This window comes from Poecile atricapillus, chromosome 2 (assembly GCF_030490865.1).
Source record: "Poecile atricapillus isolate bPoeAtr1 chromosome 2, bPoeAtr1.hap1, whole genome shotgun sequence".
NCBI lineage: Eukaryota > Metazoa > Chordata > Aves > Passeriformes > Paridae > Poecile > Poecile atricapillus.
In genome coordinates this window covers 105871191-105891066 of record NC_081250.1, presented here as the reverse complement: position 1 = coordinate 105891066, position 19876 = coordinate 105871191, and the positions used below count along the sequence as shown (strand labels likewise).

Genomic DNA, 19876 nt, shown 5'->3' with positions numbered 1-19876 from the left:
TGTATGGTGTGTTTTTTGTTGTTGTTGTTTTTGAGAAATCGATTTGGGCTCAAATAACTCATCCAAGCATGTTACACCAAACCCATTCAAATAGGAAACAGGAGAACTATATTATTGCTGCTTCCTGAACGCTCTGCTTATGATCCCAGTAATTAAAATGTCTAGTAATGGCTCCTGCAGCCTGGATTTCTTTGGGTAATTCTCGGAAATGAAGGGCACATTTTCGGTCGCGGAGGGAGGGGAGTGCGGAGACGAGCAGCAATTGCAGCGGCTGGAAGCCCGCCGGTGGCCCGCGCCCGGCGCATCACTTCGGGGGAAAATTATTCCGGCGGCGGGGAAGTCCCCAGAGAAGGGATTTCCTTCCCGGTCCCTCCGGCAAATCAACTTTCTTTTTTTTTTTTTTCCTTTTCCCTCATGGCGATGCTCTTCCCTCCCTCTCTGCCAAGCGCTGCGAGCTGCACATCTGTCTCTGCACAAGGCGGAGAGATGAGAGGGTCGGGCCAGGGGAGTGGGGAGGAAAGCCGCCCCCCTCCTCCCCTGGCAGCGCCGGCCGCGCCTGGGACCGTCCTTGCTGCACGGCCGTGGGGCTTGTCCCCTGCGCCCCGCGGCTTCAGCACACGCAGAGCTGTCACGGCACTGCTGCTTTACCCGGGGTGGGGGGAGCCTTGTGTAATGGGAACAATATTAACAATCCTTAAAACAAAAAAAAAAAAAAAAAAAAAGGAAAAGACAAACAAAAAAAAAAGGAAAAAAGAAAAAAATGAAAGGGGGGCCTGGGAAAAAAAAAAAAAAGTAATAAAACCAGGCACTTATATTCTTAAATCTCCGCGGAAGTGGGGGGTTCCGCGCCAGGGCTGCTCCGCCTGCGCGCTCAGAGCCGGGCGGCTCCGCGGGGGCCTGCGCCCGGCGGCGGCCCCGGGATGCGTTTGGGGTGAGCTGGCCCCGCTGGAAGACCCGGAGCAAAACCGTGGGGGAGCCAAACAAGCCCGGGGACCCCCCACCCCACCCCTAACTGCTCTCCTCCGCTTCCCTTCCCACGTCAGGTAAAACTTTACTGTGGCGAACATCCTTTTAGGTTTGTGCGGTGGGGTTTTTCTGCGTGTTTGTTTGGTTGTTAGAATTTCTTTTTCTGTTTTTTTTCGGGGGGAGGGAAGTGTGAGTTGGTGTTTATGAGAAGCTTTATGACTCCTGATAAGCTCATCTTTGAGGACGACACAGAACTGTGTTCCTTGAGGAATTGGGGTGGTGACGTCTTTTCTGATACCCGATTATTACGTGACTGAGAAAAAAAAAAAAGGCATTTGATTCATGAATAAAAATCCGGACACCACTACGGGGGCAACAAACAATATTGCCCGTCCTCTAAGGTAACAAGCAGGCAAATGTTTACGAAGAGAGCTCTTGCCGAAGCGGAGTGTTTGCAAAGATTTTCTTGCTAATTGCGTATCAGACGGAAGGCTGCGGAAGGCTGGTCAAGTTTGGAGCCACCGAGCAGGAGAAGAAGAGAAGGCTGAAGGCGCTCAGTGAGGGGAGAGAACTGGGGAAGACAACATCGCACGCAGCCAGCCCGCGGCTCCCGCCTCCGCTCCCTCCCGGACTCGCTCACTCTCTTCCCTCTTCCCCAGAGCTCGGTTCTCCGGCGACATCTCGCTCCATCCCTCTTTCTCCATTCCCTTGTAGACTCCACTCCAGATCTGTGCTGCTACCTGCAAACTTTTTTTCCTTTATCTTTTTTTTCCCCCTCCCGTCTCTCTTTTCCTTTTTGGAGTGGATTGCCCTAAAACCAGCAAACAACTAACTGCTGCCGCTTCTGCATCTTCTGCATCCTGCCGGTCCTTCGCCCATCGGAGAGGCGATGTCACGAGGGTTTTAACTCCTTTTGGACGCAACTTGGGAGAGAGCTCGATTTCTCCCCCTCCCTGTTTTGGGTCTTAATTTTTTTTTTTTCTCTTCCCAAGACCTGCCGTTTTAGTTTCGCAGCCAAACGCTCTCAGTGCCGGGTGTCCAGAGTTTAATGGTAAGGACACGAGGTGGCTCGCCGGGCCTTCCCGCAGCGGTCCCGGGGCGGGCGGGCGGGCGGGCATCGACGGGGCGGGCGGCGGCCGCAGCTCTCTGCGCCGGGCACCGCTCTGCTCCTCTCCGTGCTGCTCCGCGCCGGCACTCAGCTGCCCGGGGCGCTTGTCCCTCGGGGCCGCACTGCCTCATTTTCCGGCAGGCGAGGCTAGGGGGTTGGTGAGCCGTGGGGTGATTTCTTTGGGGTTTTGTTAGTGATTTTTTTTGTTTGTTAGTTCTCGGGGTTTTTTTTGGTGTTTTTTTTTTTTTTTTTTGACAGCCGTTTCCTTTCCCTCCCGCACAGAGTGGCAATGTGTAGCAAAGCGATCTTAGCACTCCTGGTCTATGGCATAATAATGCACTGCAGCGTCTACTGCTCACCTGCGGCCGGACTTCAGTACCCGGCACTCAGGTAGGTCCGTCAGCTGTCCGGGACTACTTCAGCCCCCCTCAGCCCCAGCTTAGCTAAGGGCAGCGGACTCTTATCGGGAAGGAAAATGAGAGGGGATGTAGAGTAGAGTCACCAAAGGAAATCCACTCCACTTGGGTTGTGTGCCCACTCCCTCCACCTCAGCATAGGACCCCCTCCGGCTGCAGCACTGGCATCCCGCAGGTCCGCTCCTGGGGACCCCGGTGCTGTGACCCACGGCCTCTTGTCCCCGGTGGAGACTCCGGGGGTGGGGGACCTGCTCTTCTGCCTGTCGGCGGGAGCGGGCTGAGGTCCCGGCTGCATGTCGACGGGGCCCAAAAGCTCCTCTCCCCGGTCTGCCCCCTGTCCTGCGGGGACCTTGGCAGCCTCCGGCTGCCCGCAGCTCGCCCAGGGGGAGTGCCGAGCATCGCCTGTCCGGCTCTGGGGGCGTGGGGACGGGTGCGCCGTTGTCTGCAAGCATGTGGGAGCTGCCACGGTTCGTGTAGTGGCATTGGAGCTGGCGGGGATTCAGTCTCTTCCCCTGTTTACCTGTCTGTGTATGACAGCCCTTCTCAAGAGGGAAAGGGGCTGGCACAAGGTTGTTTGGTTTTCTATATTCGGAGTTGTCTTGCTGGGCTCCAGCACAGGCTGATGCCTTGTGCTGTCCCTTTCCAGCTGGGAGCCGTGGGCGTTTGAATCCCTCTGTGTTTGGGGCAGGAGTGGAGGACACCCAGAGGTACCAGCACAAGGGAGTTTCCTGCTCTGGTCTGCGGCTGGGGGCTCAGGGCACCTGGGCCGGGACGGCCGATGGCAGCCTGCTCTCACCCTGCTTGTCGCCTGCTCGGGCGACCGGTGCTGCTTGGCTTGGTGGGAGTTTTGGGTTCGGTGCTGTCGTCCTGCTCCACCGGCGCTTGGCTCTGTAGCGGTGCCCTGCGGGGGTCACTGCCGTGCGCTGAGCTGCTGCGGTGAGATGAAGGGGGGGAGGAGGCGATGCCGGGAACGCGAGGTTGCCCGAGGTGGGTGTCCTTTTGGGGGCTCCGATGTGTCCTTGCAATAACCCGGAGCCCGTCGGAGCTGGCTCGGAGCAGCCTCCGTCATCTTCCTGGGCAGTGCGGCTAGGGGGCAGCGGGCTCGGTGGCCTGAGGGGCCATTAGCCGGCAGCAAGCCGGCTTTCTTGATTCAAGTGCCTGAATTAGCAGGAGTGAAACACTTTAGCGGCATCTATTATTAATACCTCCGCTAAAGCTCACAGACAAAAATAGCTGCCTGTAACGTGCAGTGACCTACATCGTACTGCAGGGAGGGAGGCAGAGAGCGGGGGCTGGGGGGGCTGGGACACACACAAAACTGGCGAGATCTCAAAGGGCAGAGGCACCGTTCAACGAAAAACAGCAGGAGAAGCCCCCCCGTCCCGGCGGGGGCTGCGGGGAGGAGCGGGGCGCGGTCCCCGGCCCCGGCGGCGGGGCTGCCGCTCACCGCCCCGTCCCCCGGCGGAGGCTGCTCGGCTCCAGCCCAGCCCCTGGCACACGAACGCGTGTGTGCGCGGCAGCCTGCGCGCCTGGGCGTGCGCTCCGCTCGGGATGCATCAGCCACGGCTGTGGCACAGAGGGGATGTTTCTCGGGCCGGGGCGTGGGCCGCGGAGGGCGGGGGGAGGGGGTGGCATGTTTGGGGGGTTTCTTGGAGCGCGTCTGACGGCGGGTGTGTTCCCTCCTCCGCGGTCCTGCCCCGCAGAGGAGAGGGCGGGGATGGAGAGCGGGCGGGTGCAGGGAGGGGATGGGGCAGTCGGACGGGGCTCCCGGGGCTCCCGGGTCGGCTCCGCCGAGGAGTGGCCGCCGAGGCAGCCGGAAGCCGGCAGCGGGGAGTGGAGTGGAGAGCCCCGCGGAGCCAGGCTGACTCCTTCTCCTTGCTGCTCTCGTTGCCAGGCTGGAGGATGAAGTCTACGACGAGGACGGGAACACCCTGCAGGACTTCGCCTACGACCACGAGCCCCTCGGTATAGCGAATCCGTCCTCCATGATCGGCGAGATGTACACCTTGTATTACCCACCGGAAAAGAGGTGACTGCAACTCGCGGGGGTGTCAGGTGTGAATTTGGAGTAGGGAGAAAAACGGGTCTGGCGGAACCGATCGGGGAAAAAAATAGTAATGATACCTAACAAGCAAACAGCAACAACATCAAAATAAAAATCCCGAACCCAAACAAACGACAATACTGCCCAGGTCCCGGTGCCCAGTGTAAAGCTCAGAAGAAATGGAAAAGCCGCCTTACCTCCAGCAGCGCGGGGGAGGGAGCGGGGGAGCCTCCCGCGCCGAGGAGGGCTAGCGATGCTCCCGCAAACGGAGCAGAAATGCCCAGCCGGCGCGGAACCGAGCGAGCGCGGCGGGGAGGGATCTGGGTGGGGACGAGGGGTCCCGGGGGACGCGGGGAGATGCCGCCCTCCGCTCGCCGGCGGAGAGGGATGGTCACCGCTACCGCCCGGGCTCCCGCAACCCGCCGCAGCCGACTCCCGGGCCTCGCCGCTCACCCGCGGGCTCTTCCCTCTGCCCAGGCACGCCGATGGGATCTTCAACAAAGCCTACAGGAAACTCCTGGGCCAGTTATCTGCTAGGAAATATCTGCACTCCCTGATGGCCAAGCGGGTCGGGTAAGGCTCTCTGCTTGTTCTTGTCCGCGGTGGGCGTTGGTGCTGCTGGAGCGGAGACGCTGGAAGGGCCGCGGCTGGGGGGAACAAAGCTGCTCCGGCCAGGGTCGGGAATGTGTTGCGCCCGCGATGAATCTGGTGGAGTCCGGCTCCCCAGGCATCGCCTGCCCCTGGCCGCTCCCGGCGCAGGGTGAGACTGGTTTTCAGCGCCGGTATCCGCGGAGGTTTGTTTGGGTTACTATGCTAGGGCATAAAGATGTATGTGTGTGTATATATAGAGATATACACACACACACACATGCATGCATCAATATCTATCTATATATATCTATATCTCTATATCTCTATATCTCTATCTCTATATCTCTATCTCTATCTCTATCTCTATCTCTATCTCTATCTCTATCTCTATCTCTATCTCTATCTCTATCTATATCTATATCTATATCTATATCATCTATATCTACTCATATGTCTCTACAAATTTTTATAATCAACCGATTTAATATTAGCAAGTTGGGCAGCCCTTACGGTTTGCCGGGGGGAGCAGCTTATGGAGAGCGATGATCGGGGGCTCAGCTGCAGCAGCGGAGGCTCGGTTACAGCCCTGCACACCCCCAGCCGCCGGGAGGGGCTCCCCGGGGCTCCCCGCCGCCGGCGGGGCAGGGGCCAGCCCGGTGCCACCCGCTGCCCTTCGGCAGAAGGTAACACGTTAATGAAGCCCCAGGGGGAGCAGCTTTGGCGGCCGCAATGAATAATTCATGGCGGGGAGATATTGTCTCTCCCGCCGCCGCCGCCACTTGCGCGCACAGCATCGGGACCGGCTTTCGGCGCGGCCTTTGTCTCCCCGCGCATCTTGCGCGCAACGTGTTGCGCCGGGGGCAGCGGCCGGCGCGGGGCTGCGCAGGGCAGGGGGCGGCGCGGAGGGGCGCGGAGGAGGGCGGAGCGGCCCCGCCTGATGCAGCTGTGCTTCTCGGTGCTTGCAGCGGTGCCAGCGGCGGCCTGGGGGACGATGCGGAACCGCTGACCAAGCGGCACATAGACGGCATCTTCACGGACAGCTACAGCCGCTACCGGAAACAAATGGCTGTCAAGAAATACTTAGCAGCAGTCCTGGGGAAAAGGTATAAACAAAGAGTTAAAAACAAAGGACGCCGAGTAGCGTATTTGTAGCGATGTGAGTAACCAGCCACTCCTGTGTATACAAAGTCCTAAGAGAGAGAGAGAGAGAGAGAGAGAGAGAAAGAGAGAGAGAGAGAGAGATAAACCCAACAACAACAACAAAAAAAAATCTAAACAAAAACAAAAGTCATTTCCAAACTGACTGAACAATCACCGCTCCTGTGTTATCTAAACATGTATTTATGTATGAAGTAAAGCCATTAAATGAATATTTTGATAATAATATTGTTTTTCTTTTGTACAAAAAGCACTAGAGAAACGCACAGATCTACTTTGTGGACCAATCATTAAGTTATATATAATATATAAATATATATATATAAATACTACTAAGAATAGTTAAGAACAATTCTTCATGAAAAGCCTGCACAAGAACAAGAATTCGCCTGAGCTGTTTATGTTTTTATATAAATAGAAAAAAAAAGAGACAATCATTGTTTTGAATATTACTCCTATTTTTGTAACAGAAATTAAAAGGATAGTATTTTTATCCGCGACAGGGTCGAAAACATTAATTTTCACCATTTGCTACTGTACATAGAGAAGGATGACCTGCTCCCAGGGGGATTATGAGGAAATTGATTTGGGAGAATTGGTGAAGCAGATTCTTCCCCTGGTGAGTCTCAAGGCAGGCTCCTTTGCTACTAGCCTCTCTGAAGGGGCAGCATCCCCTTTCTTCTAGATTTCGATTATTTTTTTTCCTCTCCTGCTTTCTTTGATTCCAGTTGAATCTCTATTAGTGTATCCTCAAAACAATGAGCTTAGAGGATAATTATCTTGTGAAAACAACAGCTCGATCCAAATTGTGCATCTCTGTTTCCTATTGAAGGGAGAAATAGTTAAAAAACCAAAACTAAAATAATAATAATAAAAAAAATCAAAATAAAACCAAAAATAGCCAAACTCAAAACCCCAACCCCAAAATCCCGAACCAGCAGCAAGGGTAGTAAGTACTAAGCCCCGTGCACTGCTCTTCTGGCTGTCTGGGCAGAGTTGCAGAACAAAGCCAAAGCAGAGACAGGACCCGTTTGGAAAGAGTGGGGAAGTGAGCGGGGGCGGCCCCCGGCGCGCCCCGGGGCCGGAGCCGGTACCGGAGCCGGTGCCGCAGGGTCGAGGAAAGACGAGGCGATCCCACCTCCGATCCGCTACCCAACTGCCCCGGGCAGCTCGGTACTGGACCTGGATGCAAAGTACAGTGTGTTACTCTCCAGTGCTGTCCATGCTTCTCATCTTGTGTAATAATGAGCAGGGTTCTCGCCTTTGCATTTTTCGGTCGGAGTTGCTCTTTTTTTTAAATGCTTTTTCTTGTAGGACCTTCCGCCTCTCATCCTCTCTTCGAACTTTTCCGAACTCTGTTTAACCCACCTGAGTCACCTTTTTGGGTTATGTTCTTTTTGGAAAAAAGGAAAAAAAAAAAAAAAAAAAAAAAAAGATTGTGAACGCTCTCTCACTCCTTTGTTCTGTTTTATGCAAGCTCTTATTGTAACAAGTTTAGGAACCCCTGTTGTAGCTACCACTAAAGAATTATGCACTATTACGAAAGTTTTTGTTCCTTGTTTATTGAGTTTGGAGGTAAAATGTATTTTTCTACATTCTGGCTTATTGCTTAGTAAAATTTATTTCATAAAACAAACTTTTGTCATAAAAGAATGTGTAGTGTTCACCTGTGGTCCGGTTTCTAACGAGATAAACCATTTTCACCTCATCTCTCTATGTACGGACTCCTATCTTACCGTCTGCCCGGGGGTCGGTCCCGTCCCCCGCCCGGGCCGGGAGCGAAGGAGGACACGTAGGTACCCGCTTCCTTCCAGCTCACCACACAAACCTTACAGGAGTCTTTCCAAAGACACAAAACGAGCCCCGCATTCAAGACGTCGGAAAGCAACCCCCCAACCCCCCCAACCAACCCTCGCGGGTCAAACCTTCCTTCCCCGGCCAGGAGGAGCGGAGCGGGCCGGGCAGAGCCCGTCGGGGCGGGCGGGAGCTGCCGGCGCCGCCCGCCCGCACTGCCCCGGCGGCTCCGGCCGCGCTGCCCGCCCGCCCGGCCGCGCTCCCGGCCGCGGAGACGCGGGGCGCAGTGTGCAGCTTTCGTGCCTTCTCTTCACCTTGTAAATCGCCACGAGTTCACGGATGGCTATTTAGTGGCCCTACGATGCTGCAACACATCGGCTTGCGTTTTAGTCGTCCTTCTGTTCTTTGGCCATGGGCAGAGTGCGCTGTGTTTGTGTCGGCTGTGGTATAATGACATAGGGCTCTCTTGACGTTTTGTTTATGACCTTATCAGTTAGAGTTCAGTGGCTAGTCGCAAGCATTTTGAAGTGATCATCTAGGTTATTATCCTTTGTACGATTTCTTTTTTTTTTTTTTTTTTTTTTTTTTTTCAGAAACGCCAACAGCCTTACCAAAATTTGAGCAGATTTGAGATACAGTCATAGTAGGTAGATGTTAGTCTTGGAGAACTTATTTTGTGTGCAAATGAATATAAAAAGAAGTTAAACAAAGTATTATTACACACATGATATCTATAACTAGGACTTTGATAACTGTTATATAAAGTGTGTAAAGTTTGTATTAATAAATTTTTGTAAACAATGCAATTTCGTCTAATGTTTGGGGGAGAGAAATCTAGAACCTAACAGTGAAAGCTGCATTTCATTTAATTTGTTTTTAAATTAGTTCATTATTAAGCAGAATTCTTCTGCAGTGTTTCATGCCTGGGATATCTTTTCATTAAGTTTCCACATCTTATCACCTCTACTCTGAGTAAACTAAACAGAACTGCTGGAGTAAAGAGCCCAGTCCCACACACATCGGTTCAAAACACTCTCTAAAATATGCAAACCAAAGTCGGTGCCTGTGGTCCGTTTCTCTAACAATTCCTATGCTTAGAAGCCGTTTATTTCAAGCGGAATTGGTATGTTTGATGAGATCTTCTCCTAATCCGCTTTTAATGAACATTCTGTATGCGATAATGTGCTTCCAAGTGTCACCCGGCTTGGGCAATGGCAGCATCTTTCTTCGGATTAAAGATGTACTAGCTGGCCTAAAAAAATTACACTGCAACATGACAAAGGGTTCCTTGAGTTTTTCAGGGTAGTATGTGGCTACAGCAAAAAAGCACAGGGTAGTTTGTCGGTACAAAGGGGAGGTCAGAACTTAAATCTTCACTTTAGCTTAGCAAAAGCTGGTTATGTCAATTTTTTTTTATTGTAGCTCAGGGACTTCACTCAAGTATGTTGAAAAGTAACAGCAATTTAGTTTATACCAAACTCTATTTCTTTCTAAGATGGTACAATTAAAAAACAAAGCACAGGAATTTAAATGACAATTTCCTAGCAATTTATTTTTCAAAACTCCAAGTCCAGGATTTGAGACAGGCTGGTCATATCCTCTCTGCCATGAATTCACCTTCTAAACTGTTTTCAGCAACAGTATTTTACTGACAAACTGGAAAACACAGAGAACTTATGATGTCAGTGGTGCTTGTGAGGAGTTACTGCAAAGAGAGATGAAAGTGTTGATTTAAATGCAGACCAGGTCAGAGAAGAATGCCAACCCCCCCATGCCCCCCAAAATTTACCTGTTGAGGGGAGGGGGAGATGTGTGTAATTTCCTTGACTTACAGCATAACAAAATCCAGCCAGTGTTTCCCAAAACCAGCATGCAGCAAACACCTGCTCTTAAGCTTATTCAGGGCTCGCACATATAACTACACTATATTTCCTGCCCATCAAAACTGAAAATGTGATTAAGACAGCCAAGCTGAATGCCTTCCTCGTATTGGTAGCTAGAGGATGAAACTTAGGATTGGTCCACCTGAAAAGTAAGGTCTTCATCAAGTCCTGGTATGTGTTGAAAATGTGCAAAAGATGGAAATTCTGCTGTAAATCACATAGAGATAGTCCTAGCCTCACTCTGCTGAAATTTCTCTTTACAAAATCAAATACAATTTCATCAAAAAGCTCAGCTCAGTTCCCAGTGATTTAAAGTGCCATCTTAAATGATACTCTTGGATGATGTGCAATACTGAGTCTTACAGTATGAGTTTTGTGGGGATTACTAGAGCTCTGTATGCTGCTATACAGCTAGGAGTAGAAATGGATAAAACTGGCTGAGAAAACAAGAATGACTAGGCAAGACATGGTTTTGGAGTCTCACATTGTAAAAACCTCCTGACATTCAGTCAAAGTGATAAAATCCAATTAGATAGTAAAGGGTAGATGCTGTAGATCCCATCCCTTGGAAATGTGGTACAACACCACATCTGTTACAGAGCTACAGAGGTCATCAAAACCAGAAAAGCCAATTCCTGTAGAGCCCTGTTGTAAAGCCAGATGCAGCCAGTATCTGTCTTTCACAAGATTTGCTTGTGAGAGTGCTGACCTCTTCTCCATAAGCCTTCAGAACCTATCAGTCTTCTTCAAAACACAAAGTTTGTCCATTTTCTGTACATGTTTTCACTTGGAATTAAGGAAAAAAAGAAATTAAAAAAAAAAAAAAAAGAAGGAGGAAATTTAATCTTTTGGGGGCTCACTACTTCATATCTTTGCAGCTAACTTTTCAGTTATAGGATGAATAATGTAGTCTCCGGGGAAAATTCATCCTGAAAAATGTAAAGACCTCATACTTAGCCTCTAGAATTACATGTCCTCTGAACTACACTCATAGATTATTAAGACCCAAGTGGACTCCTATGATCAACTACTTTGTTTTAGATAATACAGGGCATAGGATTTCATGGACTCCTTCATTCAGCATTTAATTTCTAAACGAGCTATTCTGTAAGATAGCAGTATTGATTGCAAGGCTAGCAAGGATGGCAAATCTACTGGATATGTTGTTTCAAGTGTGGCAGTTTAGCACTCTGTTCTTTGTCTCATTTTTGAGTCCTAGAAATTTGTAGCCTGCAGAAGAGTCTCTAATGCCTGTGGATTTCCCTCTCCACATAGATAGTCTTAGGCAGAGATTTTCTCTTCTCTGTGCCCTTTCTTTGAGGTAGTGAGGTTGATCTTTAAGTGCTCAGCATGAGGGAGATTTTCCTCAGGTGGCAGTATCTTTGAACCATTTGTATTTATTAACATCCTTGCTAAAGTGTTGAGGCTAGAAATGGTTACAATACCTAGAAATGATCACCTTGTGGATGTGACAAAAAGTAGCAACTTCTTTAACTCCTCCTTCTGCAGGTGCTGCTCATTGCTAACAAGGGTTGCATTTGCTCTCTTGGCCATTTTGTCATGTTGTGAGATCATGACCTGTTCATAATCCTCTCCCACAGCTAGCTTTTTTTCCAGATGATTACTTCACATGCACAGAAGCCATGGCCTGGAAGTGACACCATGCTTCTTGATTCCTATTTTGTACTATTGTTTTATGTTGTATTAAAGCATTTTTCCCCCCAGTTATTTTACCTTACTGAGCTATTACTTTCCAAAGCATCCATTTTTTTTCCTGCACAAAGACCATTCTGCACCATCTCAGCTGTTACCTGACACTCATTTCTGCCACCTTTAGAAAGCAGACCCTTTCTAGCAATGCTGCTTATGTATTTGTGCATTGTGATATGTGGGCTCAATCCTGCTGCAGTGCAGATCTGTCTAACGATTCCAGACAAGCATTTGACCCAGTTGTAAGTGCAAATCCTGTGACAGAGCAAGTCAGAGTGACTCATAGCAGGTTGCTGGCCAGATCTCCTTTTGCACTTGGGTTCCTAAAGGCAGTCCTGTACTGGCATAGCTGAGGTCCCATTTGCCCTAAACCTATGTGGGACATCTGAAGGTGCTTTTTGATGCAACCAAACTGGATTTTTGATGCAACCAAACTCTATACTCAACTGGAATATAGAGACAAGAAAAGTAGTTCATAATGCATTAATGGTAATGTGGTTGAACTGCTAAGGTAGAGTAAGTGTAAAACTTGATTCAGCTTTTGAAATAATTAGTTAATTGGCTGCTGAAAAGATTCATCCAAATGTAAAAATGGAATTTAGTTTTGAATAAGGATATTTGAGCACCAGAAATAGGACAGTTTACAAGCAGTGTAAACTATGTTTACCATTTATATAATAGGAATAGTAATTAAGTAATAGCAAAATAGTATAGTAATAGTGTTTGTTGTGCAACTTCAGTAATGAAATATCCACAAGAGATAGAGGTATGGTTTTCTGAAACAACATAGTTTCTTTGTGAGGACCACAGCAAGAAGGCTTCATTCTTTTTAGGCTCTGAGATAAGTTTCAGACATTCCACTTCAAAAAGAGCTTAATGGAAATTCATGCTAGTATGAAATAGAGGAGTGGGACAGAAAAATGACAGTCACTTCTAGCTCTTCTATGGTGTCATACAGTGTCTCAGTACCAGGATATCATAGAATATACTATGTTGGAAGGGACCCATCAAGATCATTGAGTCCAACTCCTGGGCTTGTACAGGACACCTCAAAAATCACACCATGGGCCTGAGAGCACTTTCCATACCCTTTGTGAACTCTCTCAGGGTTGGTGCTGTGACCCCTTCCCTGGGAAGCCTGTTCCAGTGCCTAACCACTCTAAGTAAAAAACCTTTTCTTGATATCCAACCTCAATTTCCCCTGACTCAGCTTCATGACATTTCCTTGTGTCCTGAAACTGGTCACCAGAGAGAAGAGATCAACACCTGCCCCTCCACTTCCCCCTGTGAAAATGTTGAACTACAATGAAGTCTCCCCTCAGTCTCCTCCTCTCAAGGCTGGACAAGCGAAGTGACCTAAGCTACTCCCTGCATGGCTTGTCTTCCAAATCCTTCATCATCCTTGTTGCCCTCCTTTGGACACTCTCTAAAAGCTTAGTGTTATTTTTATCTTGTAGTGTCTGAAACTGCCCCCAGCACTGGAGGTGAGGCTGCCCCAGTGCAGAGCAGAGTAGAACAACCCCCTCCCTTGCCCAGCTGGCCATGCTGTGCCTGATGAACCCCAGGACACAGCTGCCCCTCCTGGCTGCCAGGGCACTGCTGACTCAGATTCACCTTGCCATCAAGCAGGAGCCCCAGGTCCCTTTCCACAGCTCTGTTTTCCGGCCTCTAATTCACCATCTATACACACAAACAGGGTTTCCCATTCCAGGTGCAGAATCTAGCACTTTCCCTTGTTAAATTTCACACTGTTGTTGACTGCCCATGCCTCTAATTTGTTCACCTCTCTCTGCAGGGCCTTCCTGCCTTCAATAGAGTCAACAGCTCCTCCCTGTTTAGTGGCATTGGCAAACTTACTTAGAGTTCCTTCCAGTCCTGCTTCCAAGTAATTTATGAGGATGTTGAAAAGCACAGGGCTGAGGATGGAGCCCTGCAGAACTCCACTAGTGACTGGTTGCCAGTCTGATATCACCCCAGTCACTGTAACCCTTTGTGCCCAGCCTGTGAGCTAGTTACTCACCCATCATATAACATGGCCATCCAACTGTGTGCCGGACATTTTATTCAGAAGGATTCTGTGTCAGACAATATAAAAATCCTTGCTGAGGTCCAAAAAGATTACATCTATTGGCTTTCCTAGATCAGCTCTGTGGGTTACCCTGTCATAGAAGGAAATCAGATTTGACAAGCAGGACTTTTCCCTCATGAAGTCGTGCTGACTGTGACTGATGACTGCATTGTTCTTCAGGTATTTTTCCATACCTTTCAGAATAACCTTTTCCATGGTTTTACTGGGCACCAAAGCAAGACTGACAGGTCTGTAGTTTCTGGGGTTCTCATTCCTGAAAATTGTGACAACCATTTTCAAGAGGATATGATGAACTCCACAGGTACAATTTGATGGGAAAGGATGTAGCATAAATAAACACTTCCCAGCTGACATCCCCAAAATGGAAATGTGAACTGGAAAAAGGAGAGGGACAATGAGAATTAACACTTTTATAAGAAAGGAAATTTCCATTGCCATCTTCTGCAGAAATCCAGGTAGGACGCTGTTTTACTCATTTGTTGGACCAGCCACTTGGGAGTGGAGGGCCTGCTGATTTCGGGTGAGTGTTGAATGATAGAGATATTTTAACAAAACTTAATATATTTTTTCCCTCGCTTTTACATTACACTGGGAGTCTCGTGCTTTGTTGTCTGATTCTTTGCTAGTATCAGAAAGATTGGTCAGCATCATATCTTGTCCACGCTAGCAGGATTAATATGCTTCTCTAATAGCATATGTCCATTCTGATATGCATATTTATAGATGGAGAGGGCAGACTGAGGAAATCGTTGCCCAGGCTAAAGGGTATGCTATTCAAAATTTGACAACAGATCTAAATATATATTCATTTTGGACAGATTAGATTAGACTCAGCCTATGGATGGTCTCTGTTTTGACATTTATCTCCATGGTGAGAAGAATGGTTACTTTTGAGTGGTGGAGTTATGAATAAATGACTGCCTTTCCCCCAGGAGTGAAGATTAGTGTCACAAGAAATCAGCCATCATGTATGTTATATGCCGAATGTGTACTCTCAGCTCCCACTTCTTGGATGGGATTGAAACTTTCCTGACAGTTTGAGAGAATGAAGAGTGCTTGGGCGTTGCAGCAATCAGGCTGCTCTGAAAATGGTTAAACTTCTAATCAGCTGTGAGCTCTTATGTCACCAGTAAAATAACAATATATGTAAATGAAACTGTAAAAATAGCACAAAGAAGTCTTTCTCTCCCTTGCTATGTATATATATGAATATGGGCATGTGTATACACATCTTTCTTAAGCAGACAAGAATGAGAACACATCAGAGTTCCGATATTTATGTATCGGCCATGGCTAAACTTAGACACAACATCTAATTTACACTGACGTCTTTCTTTAACAAGTTTTGTAAGAGGAATGATTTAAGTTCAAGGAAGTGCACTGAGTCATCTGCACGGTGGGCCAGTGGCTGAGCTAAGTTTAGAATCAAGGGGAAGTTTGGATCTTCTGGCTCCAAGTTTTTCCCTTTACATCTCTGCTTTTCTCCTTCTCGGTGCTTAAAGAAAAAGAAACTTTCTTCCCAATTTCTGTTCTTTTCTTACTTGATTTTTTAATGTATCCTTGGTTCTCTAGTCTTCTATAGTAAATCAGAGAATTTAATTTAATGAGCTTTCTGAGTTTTTAAAGTCAGGTTAGCTGATGACCTTGCGAATAGTACCTTGAGACATCTCTCTTTCGGGAGTGCTGAGATTAAAACACATAAATGAAAAACGTGAGGTTTGTTCAAGTGATACCTGAGTAAAGCAGTGTTCCCCAGTCTCAAGGAAAAAAACCAACCAAACAGATGAAGCTAAGCAAGGTCAGTCCAACCCAGCCCACTCAGTACAACCTCTGATCGTATCTGCCCGATATAAAACTAGACATAGACACTCTCTTCAGCTCTCTTTTCTCCCAAGACTTTCTGTGGGCCAATGAGTTTCCTGCCAGCCCAAGAATATCTGCAGGTTATGACACACCACAGCCTGAGGAATCCAGCTCATTCCTCCTCTGAGAGACACCTCTGAAATCAGACCCATGGCCAGAACAAGGGAAGACCAGTGCATTCTCTCCGTAAAAGAGTTGCAGCCAGGCTGTTGCCAGGTTATGAGCTTTTTTTCTCTGTGTCAGACCCAGGATGCACTTCTTGTGCCACATGGGTTAGAGCTTCTTGAGTTCCCCTCCAGTCTTTTGGTGTCTGTCCCCAGCACACCCCAACTGATAGATATTACAAGGCACAACTCATCTCTGATGCAAACCGAAGGGTTAATCTGCTTTTGTACAACTTCTGTAGATTTTATCTATCTTTTTCCTGGGCCAATGGATACACAAAAACTAAGAAAGGCTGTCTTTTCCTTATCCTCTTTAAGGTTATATATCTTTAATAATTTCTGGTGTCTCTAGTTGATTTGGTGCATTGCTGTGTTTTGCACCAGGAAAGAGCCATGACACAGCTAAGAGGTGATTAAGCCCAGGACTTTGTGTAACATGCTGTATGCAGGCAGGTGGAACAATTAAACTGAAAGGAAGAAATTTTTTGATTGTGTTTCACTTGCTATAATAAGATGCAGTTATGTTTTTTACCAGTTTCATTTTATTCCTTATACTTCAATGACAGCCTTATTACCCCACTGTTTATACATTTTTTTTAAGCTTAGTCATTGTTTAATCTTATAAACAGAGAGTCAACTTCATGCCTGATAGTTGTTGCACCTCACTTCATTGTAAGGCTCTTACCAGGGCAACCCCATACTGTTCTTACTTCCCAGTAGAGCTCAGAATAAATAAAAACATTGGAATCTTTTGAATCTATTGAAATCTATTAATTATCAATTATTAGTATACAACAGGACTGCGATTGCTGTTACATTGTATTCAGCTATATTTTACTAGTAATGATAGTGCTAACGTCAATGGGGCCAAAACAAGAAGGAAAACGCCTGCCCACTCAACCTGAGTGAGCTCCATCACAATCTGACCCTATTTCATTAAAAAAGACTTTTTCAGCATGTGCAGTCTTTTCATATTCCAGATCAGTGGTTCCTAAAGGGTGGGCTTCAGAGTCAGAAAATCACAATACTCCCTTGTAACTTCATAGTGAGCAGCTGTCACTCTGTTAAGATAAATGCTACCTTTTATAAGCTGCAGTTACTGTTCACTTTTTCTCCACACTCCTTATATCACTGCTTTGACCTAGTCTGAGTCATTCCCTGCATGGGAAAGGTTTCTTCCTGTGGGCATACATTATGACTGGGGTTGTGTACTGATAAAAGAGGGATAATACGTCCTCTGACTCCTCAGTGAAATGCTTCTGCCTGGAATTAGGATGCACACACAGTGAAGACAAAAACCAGCAGGAGTTTGTTAGATTCCCCTGCTATAGGTGGTCGACAGGTGGAAAAGCAGTATTTAAATGGCAGTGAATACCATGCCTGTGCTCGGGGACAGGCAAGCACAAGCTGGGAGTACGAGGCAGAAACAGGGCGTGTCCAAAGGCTCTGCTGCATCTGTGTGCAGAGGCCTTGAGAAGGAATCACAAGAGAAGAACTTTGTTCCTCAACCTTTGAATCATGAGAAATAAGAACTGATTTCTTTCCTGCTCTGCTCTTCTAGCAGGAGCGTAAGAGCTTCCATATGGACCAGGCCAAAGGCTAGCCCAGCAGCCTGTTTCTGATGGTCATCAGCAGTCTAAGAAATGTCTCCAAATCTGGGCATGCAGAAGGGACATCTTTTCCAAAATGAGCATCTGGCCATCAGTAAATTAAGTACTTGCTCCTCGTAAGCTGCCTTTATATGAGTGTTTAACAGACCAGGTAGACATCCATTGATTTAGTGGCTACCTTTTAAAGTCCATTTTTATTTTAAACTTTATTTCAGCAATAAATATCTCATTCTAATTATGCGCTGTACATTCTTGTGTTTTGATAAATTAGATTGTTACATGCATAACCACCCTCTGAAGACCCCCTCTGAGTATCTATAGTCAAAGTATCATTACTTGTATATTCCAAAACAGGATACATACTGGCTGTTGGAGGTGATGGAAAAAAACAACTCGTTAAAATACATTTTAAATAAACTTAACATGAGTTAATATTTTCTGTCCATTCTTCCTACCTTGTTTACAATTTAGGGATTTTAAAAATTTCTTGCTATGACTTTCAAGCTATATATAAACTTTGTGTTTATACGCAGCACAGCTTTTTGTGTCTCAGGAGCATTCTGACTTCTGTTTCTCTAACAAAGCTTTTAGAATGAGAACCATGAGAGAACACTGTATGATAGCTTTGTTCTGCTTTCCATACAGCTCCAAAGCCCAAGGAGTGAATTTTTGCAACTAAACCACAAGTAAACCCCCCAGTGCTTCAGTATACTTTTCTAATACAAAGCCACATATTTGAGCACCAACTTTGGGCGTTTCCACATCTTGCCCAACACCTTGTAGTGATTACAGTGAAACTTTGAAAAAATCACATATTTTTTCACCCAGTCTGAGACTCTCACCAGCTTGGTAAAAAACTGGAATTGTTTTTCTTTTGAAACTTTATCTTTTTCATATATATATATATATACACTCAATTGTACAGACACTATAATGTAGCCATGTAGGTAAAAAGAGATACCCCTAAAACACCTGTCAAGATTCACAGTACCCAAAGAATGACATACTCCTTTGAATCTAACAGAGAGATGCTGCTGGGACTTGCTGTATTTCATGGCTGAAACCCTTTCAAGTACAGATTCCCTCTGGCTTTCAATGACTTCTGCATGCAGAGAAATCAGCCCAGGCTCATTGCTGTAGGAATACAAAAGGGGTAGGAAATGCTGCTGCCTTTCTCTGACCACTTGGAATTAAGGTACTCTGCATCACAGTGAAAGACATAAGCCAGCAGGACTTTTTTAGAGTCTGGTTGCCTTAATCAGAAAAAAAAAAAAAATAAATTCTGGTGAGCTGAAGATGTCCAGATGGGTTTATAAAGACAAAAATTACAGACTGTGTTTTTTACCCCCATGACAAGAAATAATTCCATGTTGGTGATGCCTCCACAACATACCATCACCTGGACAGGCTACACAGCAAAAAGCGTCTCATGGTCATGATCAAAGGCAAGTGCGAGTCCATGAATTCAGCAGGACATCTGCATGTAGCTCAAAAAGGGGAAAAGTGCTGCAGAATAAGAAGATACCTACAGGAAAGAGGACTCAGCTCAACCAGCAAAGTTTGTTGGTGCCAGCACATAACAGAGAAAACTTCAGGTAATGTTTTTTATTGGCAAGGAGCTGAGCTTCAGCCTTGGGGTCTGTTCTGATAGGGACACACATGCATCAAATTGTCTTGTGCTGACAGATCCATCACTTTGTTGAGTAACTGATGCCAACCCCATGGGGAAAGCCAAGCAGATCAGAGAGCGGTTGTCATTCTACAGTGAGTGTTTCATCCTGGTGGAAAAGAGGGTGCAATTAATATCAGATGATTCAAAAGTGACATATACACTGAGGTCAGGTTGGGTGCTGGGGTTTTGTTATGTTTCCAAGCCAGCAGAAAGTCATCAGATTGTTTTTTAAGGAGCATTTTCTCAAGAGTTTTAATAGAGAGAAGAGAGAGTTATGAGTTCCAGTTCTGCTAGAAATAATTGTGGTAATGACTGTGAGCTCTGAATCAGATACCTTTCCATGGTGCCCACAGTTACTTGTTTGCCTCCATCAGCCTTGGAGCAGCCAGGCCCTCTGCTTTCCTCGCTCTGCACATGGAAGATTCTGTGGAGGAAATTTGTCTTTCCAGTTGTGGTAAAGTTTCAACATTCTTTTTCACAAACCCTTATTTTTGCACAGCTTAATGCTCATGGTCAGTAGAAGAGAGAAGGAGCTCAGTGAGGCTTCCCTCTTGTGCTGCTGCCTGGAGAGGGCTGGAAGCCACTTGCAAATGCAGCAGATGAGCACTTGCAGATAGTGCTTTAATGTGGACATTGATGTAGAATGATATTGAACACAAATGCTGTTCCCTTTAATAAAGTCTCAGCAGGGAAACACGGAAATGTTGTTGGTAGATCAGTTCTGCAGGGGTGGCCCCAATGCCTTAGCCAAAAGTGTAGAGGGAGGGTGGGTGGCCCTTTAGCAAGCCATGCTCTGCTCAACCAGAAA

The 19876-nt window shown here is 47.0% G+C and overlaps 1 protein-coding gene and 1 long non-coding RNA gene across 5 annotated transcripts; one reads left to right on the top strand and one right to left on the bottom strand.

Moving 5' to 3' along the window:
* The first annotated feature begins 867 nt into the window (after positions 1-867).
* Positions 868-6437, top strand: ADCYAP1 (adenylate cyclase activating polypeptide 1). 4 transcript variants are annotated; one of them, XM_058833401.1, is made up of 6 exons: positions 961-1043; positions 1959-2017; positions 2357-2464; positions 4385-4519; positions 5012-5107; positions 6091-6437. In XM_058833401.1, the coding sequence occupies exons 3-6, from the start codon at positions 2364-2366 to the stop codon at positions 6275-6277; spliced, it is 519 nt and encodes a 172-aa protein (XP_058689384.1). In that variant the 5' UTR covers positions 961-1043; positions 1959-2017; positions 2357-2363; the 3' UTR covers positions 6278-6437. The 4 variants fall into 4 exon arrangements, with proteins under 4 accessions (XP_058689387.1, XP_058689384.1, XP_058689386.1 ...); XM_058833404.1 differs by lacking the exon at positions 1959-2017 and having other exon boundaries at positions 868-1043; XM_058833403.1 differs by lacking the exons at positions 961-1043; positions 1959-2017 and adding an exon at positions 2211-2228.
* Positions 6438-6968: 531 nt separating this feature from the next.
* LOC131576563 (uncharacterized) lies at positions 6969-8874 on the bottom strand. The gene is made up of 2 exons (XR_009277005.1): positions 8392-8874; positions 6969-7676 (listed from the first exon to the last, which is right to left on the bottom strand). It is a non-coding gene; the product is annotated as an uncharacterized LOC131576563 (long non-coding RNA).
* Positions 8875-19876: the final 11002 nt, after the last annotated feature.